At 38.8% G+C, this 18,289-nt stretch overlaps 1 protein-coding gene across 1 annotated transcript in view; it reads right to left on the reverse strand.

Annotated features, from left to right (window-relative positions):
• Nucleotides 1-18,289, reverse strand: part of FREM2 (FRAS1 related extracellular matrix 2) — a 186,520-nt gene that overhangs the window by 98,476 nt on the left and 69,755 nt on the right. The window contains exons 3-4 of the mRNA XM_063101477.1: nt 12,034-12,180; nt 1,716-1,946 (exon numbers count right to left, since the gene is read on the reverse strand). Of these exons, the coding sequence (XP_062957547.1) occupies nt 1,716-1,946; nt 12,034-12,180 (378 nt within the window). The remainder of the gene's footprint in view (nt 1-1,715; nt 1,947-12,033; nt 12,181-18,289) is intronic.

Raw genomic sequence — 18,289 nt, forward strand, 5'->3', positions numbered from 1 at the left:
TGTGCATTAGGAAACTAAATCTTAATTTAAGCTGTTTGATTTAAGGTCATACAGCTAGAAATAGTAGAAAGAGAAATCAAATCTAGGTCTTATAATTTCAAGTTTAATGGTCATTAGCAAGACATGGAACTTACCAGGGTTTATGAAACACTTGTCAGTTACCAAAGGATGATCTTGGATTAGAATGAATAGGCTGAACATGATCTCGAAAATTCTAAGACAACTTAAATGATCATTACATGAAATTAAATATACCAAAATTTTATTTGGAATAGCCTACACTAAGAATAGATTACAAGGGTTTTTTTTTTTTTGTGTGTGTGTGTGTGTGTGTGTGTGTGTGTGTGTGTGCGCGCGCGCGCGTGCGTGTGTTTGTGTGTTAGTTTTGTTTTTAATATCCCACTGCTCAGATATATCATGGGTAAAGAGCGTCACTCTGGGCTTAAATGAGTTTAAGTGTCTTACTCCTGAAGTTAAAGCATGGCTATTGTACAATTGGCAAATTGCCAAATAAAATATCAAGAAATGGCTTCCAATTTTAACTAATGGACCAATTCATTTGTGTTACAGCTGTCATGGGCTTGTTTAAAAGAGAAAAGCTTTATTATTTGAGCACAAACTTAAAGCGCAGGACTAGAAGAAAGTTTAATTATTTATCCCTAGATAACGCAGATAAAATTAAATGTAATTAAATGCTAACTGTTCTTTAATGCAAATTATAAACATACTTGAACTTCATATTTAACTACAGGCAGAGATGTTAGTTAAACAAACGATGTTGGAGCTCCAGTTTTCTTATCCTCTCTCTTTAATTATGCTCAGTCTTTTAACGTAAGAATTTCCACATAGGTCTCCATTTCGTGTACTCAGTAGATTGTATCTTTGCAGACCATTAAAAAGTTTTCTGACTGACAAAATCAAGTAGGTTGGCAGTTTTAAAAAAGTCATGTCTGGCTTCTGACAGGATTTCAGCTTTAGAAGTCTCTACAAGGTGTGTGTAAATGTCAGCCCTCAAAAAGCCATTCAATCCCCCCCCACCCCGAATTCATCGAGACAAGCCAGGACTACAGAAGTATGGCAGGGAGAGGAAACAGGTCAAATTACACACAAAAGTGTTAAAGTTCACTTTTACCAACAGCAGCCAAGGCTGTGCATGGATGAGAAGACATAATCTAATAGAAAGTAAGGGCAATAATTGCAGACACTGTTTTCACTACAGAATGGGGGTGAGCCAGGTGGGTGGGGGTGGATATTATGTAACAAATGTGGAAACATATGGCCAAATGAAAAACGTTGGCTGCTGAATATATTTTAAAAACTTGAATAATTGAATGTAATATGAGGAAAAATTAATCTGAAAAGGGTCGAATTCTCAAGCCATTTGCTTAAAAGATATTTTAAGACATTTGCAAGACTTTAAAAAGTGATAAATTAATTCAAGAAAAATGAGATGTGCAATATCGGTCGGTCCTAAAGGGAGAATTGTAATATCAGAGAAAATATGATAATCCTGTGAGTAGTTCATTGACTTTAAAAAATAAAGCTTCCCTTCATTACTGTTTGGTCTCCCTTTTTCCACCTGAGAATACCGAACCGTTAATCAAAAAATTCTCTGTAGAGAAAGTCCAAACATTGAATTTAAAACTTCCTCTATAGGGCATTTTGTCATAAAAGCTCAATAGCAACCATGTAAACAAGTTGACAGCAGCTCTTACCATCTCCCGGGTCAACGATCTCCACGGTGGTCACTGAGGGGGATTCCAGGGCAGCCAGCACCGGCTCTGAGAGCGCCACCTGGAAGGTCTCAGACTGCTCATGCTCCCCGTCGCTCAGGATCCGCACCCTCCACGTGGCCCTGGTCTGGCCTGGGTTGAACTGCACTTGTTTTTGTGCTTTGCCCTTGAAGTCTTTGTCTTTTTCTGCAGAGCCATCTCTCGTGCCAATACCTGCACAGAAACATAATATCATTTTCTTGGTTTCATTTTCCATTCCATTATTAATGCTTTTCTTGTGAACTTTTTGTGTCACTTTACCCTGCAGAACAAAGTACATACTGCTTTGATTCCATGAAATGGATAATTGAGTATGGGTCTGACAATGAAAATGTTGCACAGGAGGTGCTGGGTTGCTCATGATCCAATTATAGTTGTGCTGTATATTCTGTGAGCTAAACTCAGACAAGACTAAGTAAATTTATATTCATGTTGTGCAATATCCTTATTCCTACTAGTTCATACAATTGTAAAACTTTTCACATATAGTTTTGTACTTGTTGCTGCATATTATAAAAGCATCAGAAAAATTCTATAATTAGGGAGAGGCCCGAGACCCACCATGACCATGCAACCCCAGGTGCCAGCGCCACCAAGCAGGTAGGCGTCACTGCTGCCGGACCCCACCACCAGCCCAGGTGAGTGGGTGCTAACCAGAGAGGCGCCCCCCAGAGAGGCCCGAGACCCACGGCGACCACACGACCCAAAGCGCCAGTGCCACCAAGCAGGTAGGTGTCACCACTGCCGGACCCCACCCCCAGCCTGGGCAAGTGGGCTCCGACCAGAGAGGCGTACCCGAAAGAGGACCAAGACCTGCAGTGACCACACACCCCGAGGCACCAGCACCACCGAGCAAGTAGGCATTGCTGCCGTTGGACCTTCCCCCAGCCCAGGTGAGTGGGCACCAACCAGAGAGGCCCAAACCTTCCACGCACAGACAATGAGGCAGCTGTGCCAAATTGACAGTCCTGGCAGGATCCTAGCCAGACAACAATGTTGAACCAGTGGACCATGAAATCCCGTGTCACAACGACTAAACACCAAAGGAAAGATACCAGAAATATGAAAAATCAAGAAAGTACACCACCAAAGGGTAATACCTCTCAAGCTCTAAATCCTATAGAACAAGAAGCCCTTGAAATGTCTGACAAAGAATTTCGAGCAGCTCTGCTCCCACCATTTTGCAATGTGAGATCCTTGAGTCACTGTTGCCACCACTAGATGGACTTTGGACTTCCCAGCCTTAGAAACTAGGTATAATTGTTATACAAGAAACTGCACATAGATCCAGCAGCCCAGCCCAGTGCACACAGAGCTGAGAGACCTCCAGCTAGGGAAGCGGAGATTTGGCAGAAAACACACACCCTGTGGGGCCACCACTGTGTGATCCAGCAGGTAGGCTTCACCGCACCCACCCGGCTCCATTCCCAGCCCAGCCCAGTGCGCACAAAGTGGGGAGACGTCCGGCTAGGGAGGCGGAGACTCGGCAGAAACCACATACCCTGTGGGGCCGCCAATGCGTGATCCAGCAGGTAGGCTTCACCGCAGGCACCCAGCTCCATCCCCAGCCCAGCCTAGTGTGCTGGGAGAAGGGAGACGTCCAGCAGGGGAGGCAGGAACTCCACAGGGACCACACTACTGCTGCGTGAACCAGCAACCCGGCCCAATGTGGACAGAGCACAGAGACGTCCAGCAAGGGAAATAGAAGCTCCGTAGAATCAACACAACCTGTGGGGGGGCCACAGCCACGCGATCTAGCAGCAGGTAGGCTTCACTGCCGCCACCCGGCTCCATCTCAAGCCTGGCCTAGTGCGCACAGAGTGGGGAGACATGCTGTAAGGGAAGGAGAAGCTCTGCAGAGACCACATGCTCTGTGGTGCCTTGGTGCATCCCAGCAGCCCGGGCCAGAGCACACGGAACAGGGAGAAGTCCGGCACAGGAAGTGGAAGCACAGCAGAGACCACACACCCTGCAGTACTGCCCTGTGATCCAGCAGCCCAGCAGAGTCCAAACTGACTAGAGAGGTGGCTCCCCAGAGAGGCCCAAGACCCAAGGCAACCACACACACAAGGCACTAGAGGCCAACTGAGCAGTCACAGAGGTAGCCATACCAAATTGGCAAAAACAGCAACACCTTAGTTAGTCAATAGTGTCAAACCTGTGGACTGTGAAACCCCCTGCCACAATGAATAAACATCAAAAAAAAGATACCAGAAATACAAAAATCAAGAAAGTACACCACCAAAAGTTAATAAATCTCAAACTCTAGATCCTATAGAACAAGAAGCCCTTGAAATGACTGACAAGGAATTTCGAGTGTTAATTCTAAGGAAAATGAATGAAATACAAGAAAACTCAGCTAGACATCATGATGAAACGAGGAAAAGTATACAGGACCTGAAAGAGGAAATGTACAAGGAAATCAATGTGCTGAAAAATAATGTAGCAGAACTTGCCGAACTGAAGAAGTTATTCAGTGAAATAAAAAACACAATGGAGAATTTAACCAGCAGGCTTGTCGAAGTTGAAGAGAGAACCTCTGAACTTGAAGATGTGCTGTTTGAAATAACACAGGCAGACAAAAAAAAGAAAAAAGAATCAAAGATATTGAAGAAAATCTGACAGATATCAGACAACCTTAAGCGCTCAAATATCCAAGTCATGGGTATTCCAGAAGGGGAGGAAAAAGGAGATTGCATTGAAAATATATTCAACAAAATAGTGGCAGAAAACTTCCCAGGTATAGGAAAAATCACAGATCTTCAGATCCAGGAAGCTCATCGATCTCCAAATGTATTCAACCCAAAAAGGTCTTCTCCAAGACATGTCATAGTCAAATTGGCAAAACTCAAAGACAAAGAGAGAATCTTAAAAGCTGCAAGAGAGAAGCATCAAATCACCTATAAGGGAGCCCCAATCAGGCTAACATCAGACTTTTCATCACAAACCCTAAAAGCTAGAAAAGAATGGGATGATATATTCAAAATACTAAAAGACAGAGATTGCCAGCCAAGAATACTCTACCCTGCAAGGCAATCCTTCCGAAATGAAGGGCAAATAGTATATTTCTCAGACAAACAAAAACTGCGGGAGTTCACCACCACACGACCACCCTTACAAGAAATCCTCAAGGGAGTACTGGGTTTGGTTCCTGAAAAATAACTACCACTGCCATAAAAACCCAAGAAAAATCAAAACCCACTAGTATAATAAAAATGGCATCCATGAAGAGAAACACAAATAAAGAAAAAGGCTATCTACAACTGAAGGAACCAACAAACACAGAAAACAAACAGTAAATCAGAGAGCAAGGAACAAAAGACACCTAAGACAACCAAACAACCAATAAAATGCTAGGAATAAATCAACACCTTTCATAACAACTCTTAATGTAAAAGGCTTAAATTCCCCAATCAAAAGACACAGACTGGCTGACTGGATCAAAAAGGAGGACCCAACTATATGCTGCCTACAAGAGACCCACCTCACCCATAAAGATTCACACAGACTAAGAGTGAAAGGATGGAAAAAGATTTACCATGCAAACAGAAAAGAAAAACAAGGTGGAGTAGCTATTCTTATATCTGACAAAATAGACTTTAAACTAAAAACCATAAAAAGAGACAATGAGGGACACTACGTAATGATAAAAGGACTGATGCATCAAGAAGACATAACAATCATAAATATGTACGCACCCAATGTTGGAGCAGCCAGATTTATAAAACAAACTCTATTAGACCTAAAGAAGGATATAGACACTAATACCATAATAGCAGGGGACCTGAACACCCCACTGTCAATATGGGACAGATCATCTAGGCAAAGAATCAGCAGAGAAACACAAGATCTAAACAATACTCTAGACCAACTGGACTTGGAAGATATCTACAGAACATTCCATCCAATAACCTCAGAATATTCATTTTTCTCATCAGGATATGGATCATTCTCCAGGATAGATCACATATTAGGTCACAAATCAAGTTTCAACAAATTCAAAAAAATTGGAATTATCCCATGTATTTTCTCAGACCACAATGGATTGAAACTAGAAATTAATAACAAACGAAACTCTGGAAACTATACAAACACATGGAAATTAAACAACATTCTACTTAATGACATATGGGTCCAAGAAGAAATCAAGCAGGAAATCAAAAAATTTATTGAAACTAATGAAAATAATGATACATCATACCAAAACCTGTGGGATACTGCAAAAGCAGTATTAAGGGGGTAATTTATTGCAATAAATGCTCACCTCAGAAGAATGGAATGATGGCAAGTGAACAACCTAACACTTCACCTTAAAGAACTAGAAAAACAAGAACAATCCAAACCTAAATTTAGCAGATGGAGAGAAATCATTAAGATCAGAGCAGAAATGAATGAAATTGAAACCCAAAAAACAATAGAAAAGATCAATGAATCGAAAAGTTGGTTTTTTGAAAAGATAAATAAAATTGACAAACCATTAGCATGGCTAACAAAGAGAAGAAGAGAGAAGATTCAAATAACAAAACTTAGAAATGAAAAAGGCGATATTACAACTGATTCATCTGAAATACAAGGAATCATTTGAGACTACTATAAACAACTATACGCCAACAAATTTGAAAATCTCGAGGAAATGGATAAATTTCTGTACACACACAAGCTCCCAAAACTGAACCAAGAAAATGTAGAAAATTTGAACAGACCAATAACAATAAAGGAGATTGAAGCTGTTATCAGAAGGCTCCCAACAAAGAAAAGCCCAGGACCAAATGGATTCACAGCAGAATTTTACCAAACATTCAAAGAGGAATTGACACCGATTCTTTACAAACTATTCCAAAAGATTGAAACAGACGCAAATCTCCCAAACTCATTCTATGAAGCAAACATCATCCTGATACCAAAACCAGGTAAGGATATAACCAAAAAAGAAAACTACAGGCCGATATGCTTGATGAATATAGATGCAAAAATCCTCAATAAAATACTAGCAAACAGAATACAGCAACACATACGTAAAATTATTCACCACGATCAAGTGGGATTCATCCCCGGGATGCAAGGTAGGTTCAATATATGCAAATCAATAAATGTGATACACCATATTAATAAACTCAAACACAAGGACCATATGATCATCTCTACAGATGCTGAAAAAGTATTTGATAAAATTCAGCACTCATTCATGACAAAGACCCTCTATAAGTTAGGTATAGAGGGAAAGTATCTCAACATAATTAAAGCCATATATGATAAACCCACTGCTAATATCATCCTGAATGGGGAAAAGCTGAAAGCTTTTCCTTTAAGAACAGGCACTAGACAAGGATGCCCACTCTCACTACTCCCATTCAACATAGTGTTGGAAGTACTAGCCAGAGCAATCAGAGAAGAGAAGGAAATAAAGGGCATCCAGATTGGAAAAGAAGAAGTCAAACTGTCCCTCTTTGCAGATGACATGATCCTATATATCGAACAGCCTAAAACCTCTACAAAACAACTCTTGGAGTTGATAAATGATTTCAGCACAGTAGCAGGATACAAAATCAACACACAAAAATCAGTAGCATTTCTTTTCTCCAATAGTGAACATGCAGAAAGAGAAATCAGGAAAGCCTGCCCATTTACAATAGCCACCAAAAAAATAAAATACTTAGGAATTGAGTTAACCAAGGATGTGAAAAATCTCTATAATGAGAACTACAAACCACTGCTGAGAGAAATTAGAGAGGATACAAGAAGATGGAAAGATATCCCATGCTCTTGGATTGGAAGAATCAACATAGTGAAAATGTCCATACTACCCAGAGTGATATACAAATTCAATGCAATCTCCATCAAAATTCCAGTTACAATTTTCTCAGAAATGGAAAATACTATCCAGACATTTATATGGAATAACAAAAGAACACACATAGCCAAAGCAATGCTGAGCAAAAAAAATAAAGCTGGAGGCACAACACTACCTGACTTTAAACTATACTACAAAGTTATAATAACTAAAATAGCATGGTACTGGCATAAAAACAGACACACTGATCCATCGAATAGAATAGAGAATCCAGAAATCAACCCACATACCTACAGCCATCTGATCTTTGGCAAAAGCACCAAGCTTATACCCTGGGGAAGAGACTGCCTCTTCAGCATATGGTGCTGGGATAACTGTATATCTATATGCAGGAGAATGAATCTAGACCCATACCTCTCACCATATATGAAAATCAACTCAAAATAGATTAAAGAATTAAATATACACCCTGAAACAATAAAATTTGTTAAAGAAAACATAGGAGAAACACTCCAGGAAGTGGACTGGGCAGACTTCATGAATATGACCCCAAAAGCATGGGCAACCAAAGGAAAAATAAACTAATGGGATTATATCAAACTAAAAAGCTTTTGCACAGCAAAAGAAACAATTAACAGAGTTAAAAGACAACCAACAGAGTGGGAGAAAATATTTGCATAATATATATCTGACAAAGGATTAACATCCAGAATATACAAGGAATTGAAACAACTTTACAACAAAAAAACAAGTAACCTGATTCAAAAATGGGCAAAGGAGCTAAATAGGCATTTCTCAAAAGAAGATAAATGAATGGCCAACAGACACTTGAAAAAATGCTCAACATCACTCAGCATTTGGGAAATGCAAATCAAACCCACACTGAGATAACATCTTCCCCCAGTTAGGTGGCTAATATCCAAAAGACTGTGAATGATAAATGCTGGTGAGGTTGCAGAGAAAAAGGAACTTTCATACACTGTTGGTGGGACTGCAAACTAATGCAGCCTCTATGGAAAATGGTATGGAAGTTCCTCAAGCAATTGCAGATAGATCTACCACATGACCCAGCTATCCCACTGCTGGGAATGTACCCAGAGGAACAGAAATCATCAAGTCGAAGGTATACCTATTCTCCAGTGTTCATTGCAGCACTATTTACAATAGCTAAGAGTTGGAACCAGCCCAAATGTCCATCATCAGATGAGTGGATAAGGAAACTGTTGTATATCTACACAATGGAATACTACTCTGCTATGAAAAAGAATGAAATACTGTCATTTGCAACAACATGGATGGACCTAGAGAAAATTATGTTAAGTGAAATGAGTCAGGCACAGAAAAATACCACATGTTCTCACTTATTTGTGGGAGCCAAAATAAATAAATAAATGAATAAATACACAAATAAACTGCAGGGTGAGGGAAGAAGACACAACAATCACAATTTCTTGAAGTTGTTATGACAAGGGAACAGAGATGAAGTTGTCAGGAGGGACTGGGGAGGGAGGTTTCGGTAATGGGCCACAATAATCAACCACATTGTATATTGATAAAATAAAATAAAATTTAATACAAAAAAACTTCTATAACTAGAAAATATAGACCATTAAGAAACTCTGTTAGCAAAAGAATTCTTTGATAACATAAAACATTAATAGCCAAGGAGAATAATAATTATAATATTCTCTAAACATTTAATGGAACTAGAACCCTTAAGAGAATCCAATTCAGTATTTGTCAACATAGCCATTGTCAGATTTTTTAGGAGCACCCTAGAATTCCATAAAACCATATAAATCAAATTGGAAGACTGAATACATATTGTTATTGTGAGCAGGATGGTTGGCTTACACTGGGGGTTCACTCAAGGTCAGCCTCAGTTAGCTGGGAAGGTTGAAGGATCTCTTCTTATGGGGTTGATGTATGTAAGGTATTGGGAACTAGGCCTGGCACTTAGTAAGAACTCAGTAAATGTTAGCTCTCATTATCACTTCATAGTCCATTACCCAACACAGCTCCTAGCACACAATGAGCACTCAAGAATATTTTACTTGTGTTGGTGAATAAAGGGTTGTTGTAAGGAGTAAAAGAGATAGGTATAGTGCTTAACGTGCTTAATGAAGTATCTTTCCATTAGTGAGTGTTCAATAACTGGTAGCAATAAGATCTTTGAAATGCAAATACTAATACTATTGTGAAATATAAGTGTACATTTAGTTTATTATTGAGTTATACTGATTATGAAACAAATAATCATCTTCGAGAAAAATACTACTATAAATTTCATGTAACTCATGATTTATTAACTGTGCTCAAGTGATATTCTGTCTTTAGCTATAAGAGACACTCTGTCTTTGGCTGTAATGAAATCTATCTAAAAGTCCATAAATAAAAATGGAGGCTGTCAGGGAACAGTTACATGAAACATATTCATTGTAGGACTTCTATGAGACTACCCTTTACTTCAATTTGACTCAGCCTGAATTCTATCACCATCTTTAATGACTGATGGATGTGGCTATACAGAGCAGTCTTTCCAACTTTCTATCACCCCAGGTTGCTAAGTAATGATGTGGAGTTGACCAAGTAAAGCTAGAGTTTTTGTAAAGTTTCTGATATCTCCACATTCGTAGGAAATAATAGCTCACTGAAAAAACAACTTAGAAAAAAGAACTCTTATTTGACATTTTGTCATTCAGCTTAAGAAAAATAAAAGGCAGTGGAGAGAAAACTCTGAAAAGATAGTTTAAAAAATCTTTTTCAACTTTTAACTTTCCCAGTGCTATCAAAAGGCTAGTTGTGAGTAATTAAATATGAGTGCACTTCAAAAAGTTTATGGAAATATTCGTATGATTTTTTAATTCCATTTTTCCACAAACTTTTTGAAGTACACTTGTATAACTTACTAGGAGTAAGTACACTCCTATACTTACTAGGAATTCAGGTAAGACACAAATAGATGAAAACATCCTTAGTAATTGGTAAGGTGCTCTGTTTTTTAGTGATCATTTTCACTATGACTTATTTGCTGTATTTTCAAGCACAAAGAACAGTTAAGACTAATCTCTCACCGACAATCAGCAACAGGTTCTGCAGAGGATGTGTGTGCAGAGAGGACAAGTCCCTAAAAGAGAGAGTGACAGGAGCATCCACTATGCCCTAGAGGGCTTAACACACAGAGTGTCGCCATGCAGAGGCACAGGCAGAGATGGAGGCAGAGCTGCCCCGCTGTGGGGTGGGTCTGCAGGTGGACCAGCCCCTGGAACCAGAGTAGCCTCACGGGAGCAAGGTGAGCAGAGCATAGTGTTAAGAACCACTCTTCCAAAATTAAAAAAACAAAAAAGTGCATTTAAAGTAAGAGGCAATTAATATCCAGAATCCAAACATGTCAGGGGAAATCATAGGAGGCAGAAGGGGGTGGCGGCTGTGGCAAAGGGATGATGGGGAAATGAGAGTGTGTGTGTTTCTGTCGATAGGGATCTACGTTTTAAGGCTTTTGAAGTTCATGGGCCAGTAAAATGTTAAAATAATCATTTTGGAGACAAACATAGGATTATTTATTTTTATTTTGCCAACTTTTTCCTAGATTTGTACCTTAGTTGATAATCTCACTCAATAAAGGCTCTTTTACTCCAGTGCAAATTCTATCCTCCTAGATGTCTGTAAAACATATGGTTCCAAAAATAATATAATTGCTTCGGGTGCTGCTATTTTTTCATCAACATACCAAAAATTTTGTGCCAACTATATATTACTGCTTAAAGTTACCAATATACCTACTTTATTCTATGCTTATACAAAATCAAATATGAGCTTTAATTGGAGCTGAAAAAAGGTCTTATTCATCTGCTTTTGACTCTTAAGTTTTATTTTAAAGAAGTAAAATCGAAGAAAATAGTACTTAACACTTTACTATTGGTTACTAAGAAAAGTCACAACACATATCTTTTATGTGGTGCATTGGCGTTCATGGAATTTTTAATGACCTATTGCAGCATTCAAATACAACAAACAATTAGCAACTTACACTTCAATGCCTAATAAATTACTGAGTAGTTTTTTGTTTACTGTTAAAGTAGCCCTCACATATGTTTCATACTGATGTTTCAGCAGACTTTTATCTTATGTATAAATTGCAGATTTGCCCAAGCCTATTCCAAGATCTATTGAGATTTGCTTTTATTTTTTAACTTGTGAGTGATTACTGCCAATTTTCTAAGTTTTTTTTAAAAAAATATATATCAGAGAAAAAACATATTTAGGTAGAAGGCTTGAAGAGGTATGTACCTTCACACAAATCTGTTATGTTTCTGTAGCAGAAAAAAAAAAAAATCCTTTAAATGTCAACATTTCCCTAAGCTTTAAAACTAGATCAGTGAACTGAACTATTTTAATCATTGTAGAAAAAAATTATAAACCTGTGCTAGAAAAATGGGATTTTGAGACAGAAGTAGAAATTAAACTTACTTATAAAAGAAGTTTCTCCCAAGTAACCTCTGCGTTTAAGAACAACATCTAGAAATTTGGAGTCCTCGTTGATCAGGTAATATTCCTTTTCAAAGGAGATCCATGCCCAGTTCAGACGAAAATGTTGATTGGTTAACTTGTTTCCACCTGGAAAATAAAAATGTAAAGCCCTCAATCAGTGCTTTCTTGAATGAGTGACCTTAAATATTCCACTGACTGCTTTAATGATGTAACTTCAAGAATCAATACAGCTACTTGGGTTGACACACAATTTTAGAATATGTCCATGGAGATATAGCCTACTGTTCAGGGAATGTTATACAGAAATGCAATAGCTGACACAATCCTTCACAAATTCCTGCTTTTTTGGGAGGGGAAGTGGGTAAGGGGGTTAGAAGCGCGCCAACTACCACAAGCAATTCAGCTCAATCATAAAACTGAATATCCAGGTTGCAGTACGACTCATTTTCCACTAGGTGCCGCTGGAGAGCAAGTTTTTCTACAAAGACGGATTCAAGGCTCTTTTGTGATGTGCTTAAAAACACACACAATTTGACAAATACCTTTTTCTGGTTCACAGAGCAATTGGGTGGAAGGCTTTAATTATAACCACTTAAGGAAAAACAAATATCTTTTCTCCGCCTCCCTTCCCTACTATATTCCACTCCATTCCTTAGAACAAACAGCTCTTTTCATTGATTTCCATCCTACTCTGAAGATAAGGCTTTCTCCTCCCACCTTCCCACCAAAACGGAGCTGGCTGCGTATCAGGAGAAAATAAACCTTGTGTGTGATCTCTCTAATGTGAAAGCTACTATGTTGGGGAAATGAAAGGAGAAATGGTTATCAGCTGATCACTCTGCAGTTATCCCTCTACTTCGTTTGATCTACACCAATTATTTCAGAGTAAGGTGAGGTTTATAAACAAAGGCATCAGTAATTCCTTTTAAGTCTTTCTGGAAAAGGGTGCGGGAAAGCCCAAATAATAAACACAGCTAGAGGCAAAATTTTAATTCTAGTTGCTTCTCTTTGAGTTCAAATAGAACTACACTAGAGAAAAAGAAATGAGATGGGAAAATATCAAGACTTTAATGGCCTGAAAGCAAAACATCTACACAAGGGCAAACATAGTGAATGAACAAACACATGAAAATAAGTCCATCTTTGCTAGGACTTTTTAAAAATAAAAACTGCAGCGACTTTGAGTTATCCATTGACACGTACTAAAGATGACAGAGAATACCCAGCACAGCCGAGACTATATAGAGAGACTGGTTTCCTTGTTTATTGTGTTTGACTTGTAAATTAGCACAGACCTTTTAGACAGCTCTATGGCAATGTACCCAAGAGGCAAAAAGACGCCCACACCACTTGATCTTGTAAGTCCTTTGCTTCTTTTGAAGCAAAAATATATTTGCAAGAAACTATTTATTGTAATACATTCTATAATAGCCCCAGACCTGAAAAACTTAGGGTTTATTATATTGTAGTACATCAAGTCAATAAGATGTTATTCAACCACTGAACAGTATGTATGAAATTCTTATTGAAACACTTAAAACACTTAAAGACACATAAACGAATGGTACTGAAGCTGTGACTGTAGTTGCCATGTGGCATGAGACTTGAGGCCGCTTGGTGTTTTATATGGATGGGATTTCAATTTTTTTGTTAATTTTTTAAATACAAAAATATAAATAGACCGGACAGCAGAAAGTTTGTTTAAGAAGGAAACTCATTTCCTGTGTTGTCCTTTTGAACGAACTTATCGCCTAACATCTCCTGGACCCTGGGCGCTGTTGCTGAGAGGACAGGCCCTGGGTTCCTCGCACCCAGAGTCCAAGGCCCACGTCACTTATCTGCCCTCTGACTTGGAGCAAGTTGCTTCCCTAGACCCCCGGTCCACAGACAGCATCGGTCAGCAAACGCACGCTCCCGCTGCCTGCCACAGCACGCATGCGCAAGTCCCCTGCACGCCGCCTGTTCCACTCACCTGCCCTTGACCCCCGAGCCTCCCTCCTCCTTTGCCCCGTTTCCCCACAGCTGCTGCACACATCAAGTCAACCCTTCTCTGAGGATGTCCAGGTTCACCCTGACGTACTCTGATTATTCCTGTCGCTCTCTGTTCACTCCGAAATCAAGCTCAGATTCTTACAGCTCCAGGGATTTGCCACCCTTCCTTCCCCGTTCACCCCTTGTCCTCTGTCCTAAAATGATAACCCCCGTCATTCCTTTGCTCACGCTTCCCACTCTGCAAGGCCCCAACCTCTTCGTGAAGCCTCCGGCCGGCATCTGCTCCAGCCCTCTTATCTCTTTGTGATTCTACAGCTGTTTACGTATCGAATACTCTGCAATTACGCACTTGAGCGGACATCCTCTCATATTGTTTAATTGTACCAATTTACTAATTGTACTAAATTGTACTAATTTAAGTCAGAAATTGAGTGTCCATTCTTTTGCCATTGTCAGCACTATTTTTTAAATTATTGTGTTTACAGTTTATTACATGGAACATCTTCTAGAAAGTAATAGAAAAGAAAGACTAGAATAGCGTTTAATCAATTAAATTAATATATAAAACAGCTCTGATCTCTAGACAAATTATTGCATAAAACATCTTTTGCCATCCTTCTGTTCCATTTACATTGTGGTTGCAGCAAACCTGGGTTTGATTCCAAACTTCCTGTGCTGTTCCAAGCCATTCCTGCCCACCTTAATGCCTGCAGATTCGCATGCCAGCACTTCCTCTGGCAGAGAATCACCCAGCCACAGCCCTACCCCTGGCTGTTTTCTGTGTGAGGGTGGGTGCTTTGGCACGTGCTGTGTCTTCTGATCAGAACACCCTTAGCTTGCCTACTCCTCTTGGTAATCTCTATTTCTTTAAGTTTTGACAATTTTTATCTAATCTTAAGGTTTGATTTCAACCCTTTCCTGAAATATTCCAGAAAATATCGTTCTTTTCTAAACAGTACACATTTTAAGACTATTGAGTCACTGAGGGCTTCTCTCTCCACTCTTATGAAACAGCAAGCCCCGTGCAAACCCCAGCACTCTCGAGCCCCTTTGTTCTGACGAATTTTTCTCCATAGCGCTTTGCACAACTTCATGTGCTATATACATTTATTCTTTTGTTTGCTCATTTTCTGTCTCCCCCACTGTGATACCCGATCCAGGACGGCAGGAAGTTCATTTTGCTTACTGTTAGAAAAACGACTATTGAATGAATTAGAAACTCTAATGTTCTTGGTTGAAAGTTTAGTAGTGCTTCATTTATTGGGCAATATAAATTTCCTATGTAAATGTAACATATTTCTTTCAGTAATACTTTTTTATTAAAAAAAGGGGGGTAATTGTTTTTAATCACACCCTTTCCAATGCTAGATTTGTTTATTTTCTGGTGGGTTCTTGTGTTCTGCAAGCACAAGAGTGCCAGGCAAGAGGGTGCCAGGTTACTGGCTCATCAGGGATTTTGAATGGCACACAGCTGAACAAGTTTGCCAGGACTGCAGATGTCCACCCACCACTTGGAGATCTCATCTGAAACAATACCCAGAAACTTAGCTTTATAAGATAGTGAGATGATCCAGGGCAACTATTACAGAAACCTAGAATTCACTCTAAAACTGGAATTTTTAAGTAGGTATTCACTTAGAGAATATGAAGACAAGTCTATAAAGCCTAAGTCTGCATAGAATTAAATACTACGTAACGCTTCTGAATCATACTGACATGAATCATATTTAGTTTCAGAATTTGTAAAATCTTAGGTACCCACTTATTATGCAGGAGTGATATAGGGATCTGAGGAACTAAGCTATAGCTTATTGTAATTCCCTTTAGTAAAACTGTGTCCTTGCACAGTTAAACTTTGGTTTTACTACAGAATGGAAAAACATTTTATTTAAACATTTATTACGTACCATGTCCACTCCTCTAAAACTTCAATAAAGGGAAATAATAGGGCCTAGCCCGTGGCGCACTCGGGAGAGTGCAGCACTGGGAGCACAACAACGCTCCCGCCACGGGTTCGGATCCTATATAGGAATGGCCGGTGCACTCACTGGCTGAGTACTGGTCACGAAAAAGACAAAAAAAAAAAAAAAAAAAAAAAAAATGGAAATAATAAATGTCAATGCTTTAACAAAAGCTATAGCTTACTGAATGTGAGATTTTAGATGAAGTTAAACAACTTAAAAACTGACAAATTTTTACTAAAATGTTATTTGCTGCCTTCTAAAATAGATTCTGTCATTCTTGATGCATGAGGAGCTTACCTCAACGTCTCACTGGAAACAAATTAAAGTCCATAGCTTGTGTCATAAATCCACACAACAGGTGCCTGACAGCTGATGACCACACTCCCGAATGCTTTGTCCCTAAATGCTGACACTAAAGCCATTAAGGTTTTGATGAAAAGACCTCTTATGAACTTTTCCAGCTGGTCTTTAGGCTTCCTCATTTTCTATTTCAATTTGAACTCAATAGATTTTTTTTTAGAATAACAAAGAATCCCAAACTCCATTTAAGCCCTCCCTAAAAAAACACAGGGTGGCCTGATTTCTCTAAAGATAAAAGCATACTTGTTCAATAATATAAAATTAGTGTCACAAGTCTGACTTGTGCTTGATAAAGGGGGTGGGGGCCTTCATTTATCTTTGATAACAAATTTCTTCTTGGATAAAAGTTAGTTACCAATAGAGAATATTCTTGGTATTTTCTAGCTTGGTGAAATTTCATTTGCCTAGAAGAAAATTCATCCTGGAAGCCGAACTAGAAATCAAATATACAGATATTAAAAAAACAAAACAAAACTTAACATAGTCCTTTAAATTAGCAATAGAAATAGATATTAATATTGGAGAAGATTAAGATAACGATATTACCTAATTTACTAAAAAAGTTAAACTAATTCGATTTTTAAGCAGAGTTTTAAGAAGTCTTGTTTTCTTAGAGGGTAAGGACAGTGATTAACAACTGTGCAACTACCATGTTAGTAATTATGATGTCAACCTAAAATCAAAGTTAAAATAGATTTATATTGCCATTTCTGTGATAGGATGATCTTCTCTTAAACTGTGCACTGCCTTAGAATCGTCTGTAGGAGAATCTCTGCAGGCTTGTGGAATCCTGTCCTCTGGCCCTTCCAGTCAGGTTGATTCTGCTGTTTACTGAAATCCACCTGGTGCAAAGTTGAAGCCAACTTGGCTCTTTCCCCACCCCCGGGAGTTGGCATTCTACTATGGGAGATGGCACATGCACTTAGATAATGTGCACACATGAGAGATTGGCAAATGTTGTGAGAGGCACTGATAATGAGCTGAGGGAGTCCACAAGAATGAGATTATTTTTACCTGGGGATCAAAGACAAATTCACAGAAGAGATAGTATTTAAATGGGGCCTTAAGTACAAGGTGTATTGGGGCATTCAGAGAGATGTAGCGAAAGGTGGCCTTGGAAGATTAAGTATAAGAACGGAGATAAGAAATCTAATAAAAAGGAAACTTCAAAGAATTCAATTTGGTAGGAGCTCAGGGCATTTACTAAATATTTATTTCTTTCCTCTTTTCTTATTTGAGTGATTGCATGTTAGAGACAAAGAAGGAGTGGTCAAGATACATTCAAAATATGCCCTGGGGGGAGGGGTGCAGACCGAGAGATGATGAACTTTGACCTCAGAGCAGCAGAGGTGCCTTCCTGTGACTGATGGAGCATCTGAAAAACTTGGAGAGAGACCCAAAGATCATCAATAGCTTTCATCACTTTGTAGACTACTTAATAATTTTAATGGTTATTTTTGTCCAATAGTGAGGTATTCAAAAATTGCTGCCATATGCAACTTTTGATAATTGATATATAATTTTCTCATTCCATTCTATACATCCCTGCCCCTCATTCCCACTGCTTTATGCATTCTGAAAAAAGCAGCACAGCACAAGGGTCAGATCCACAAAGAAACATAGGGAATGTGCCGAGAAATGTGTAGAAAGAGAAGTGGCATGACAAAGACCCAGGAGGTGGAGGTCTTTGCCAGATGATGTGGGGGTAGATGGGGCTGATAAATATACCAACATTCACCTTAGGAGCCAAGAGTATCACAATCCGCATTACTATACAAAGGTTCTTCAAAAGTTCACGGAAAGATTTGTATTCTTTTTAAATTCTATTCTTCCATAAACTTTTCAAAGTAAGCTTAAAAGTAGTCTGTTCCTTAGAAACATGATTTGATCACATACATACTCATAATGAGTATATAAAT

This window comes from Cynocephalus volans, chromosome 7 (genome assembly GCF_027409185.1).
Source record: "Cynocephalus volans isolate mCynVol1 chromosome 7, mCynVol1.pri, whole genome shotgun sequence".
In the NCBI taxonomy this organism is placed as follows: domain Eukaryota; kingdom Metazoa; phylum Chordata; class Mammalia; order Dermoptera; family Cynocephalidae; genus Cynocephalus; species Cynocephalus volans.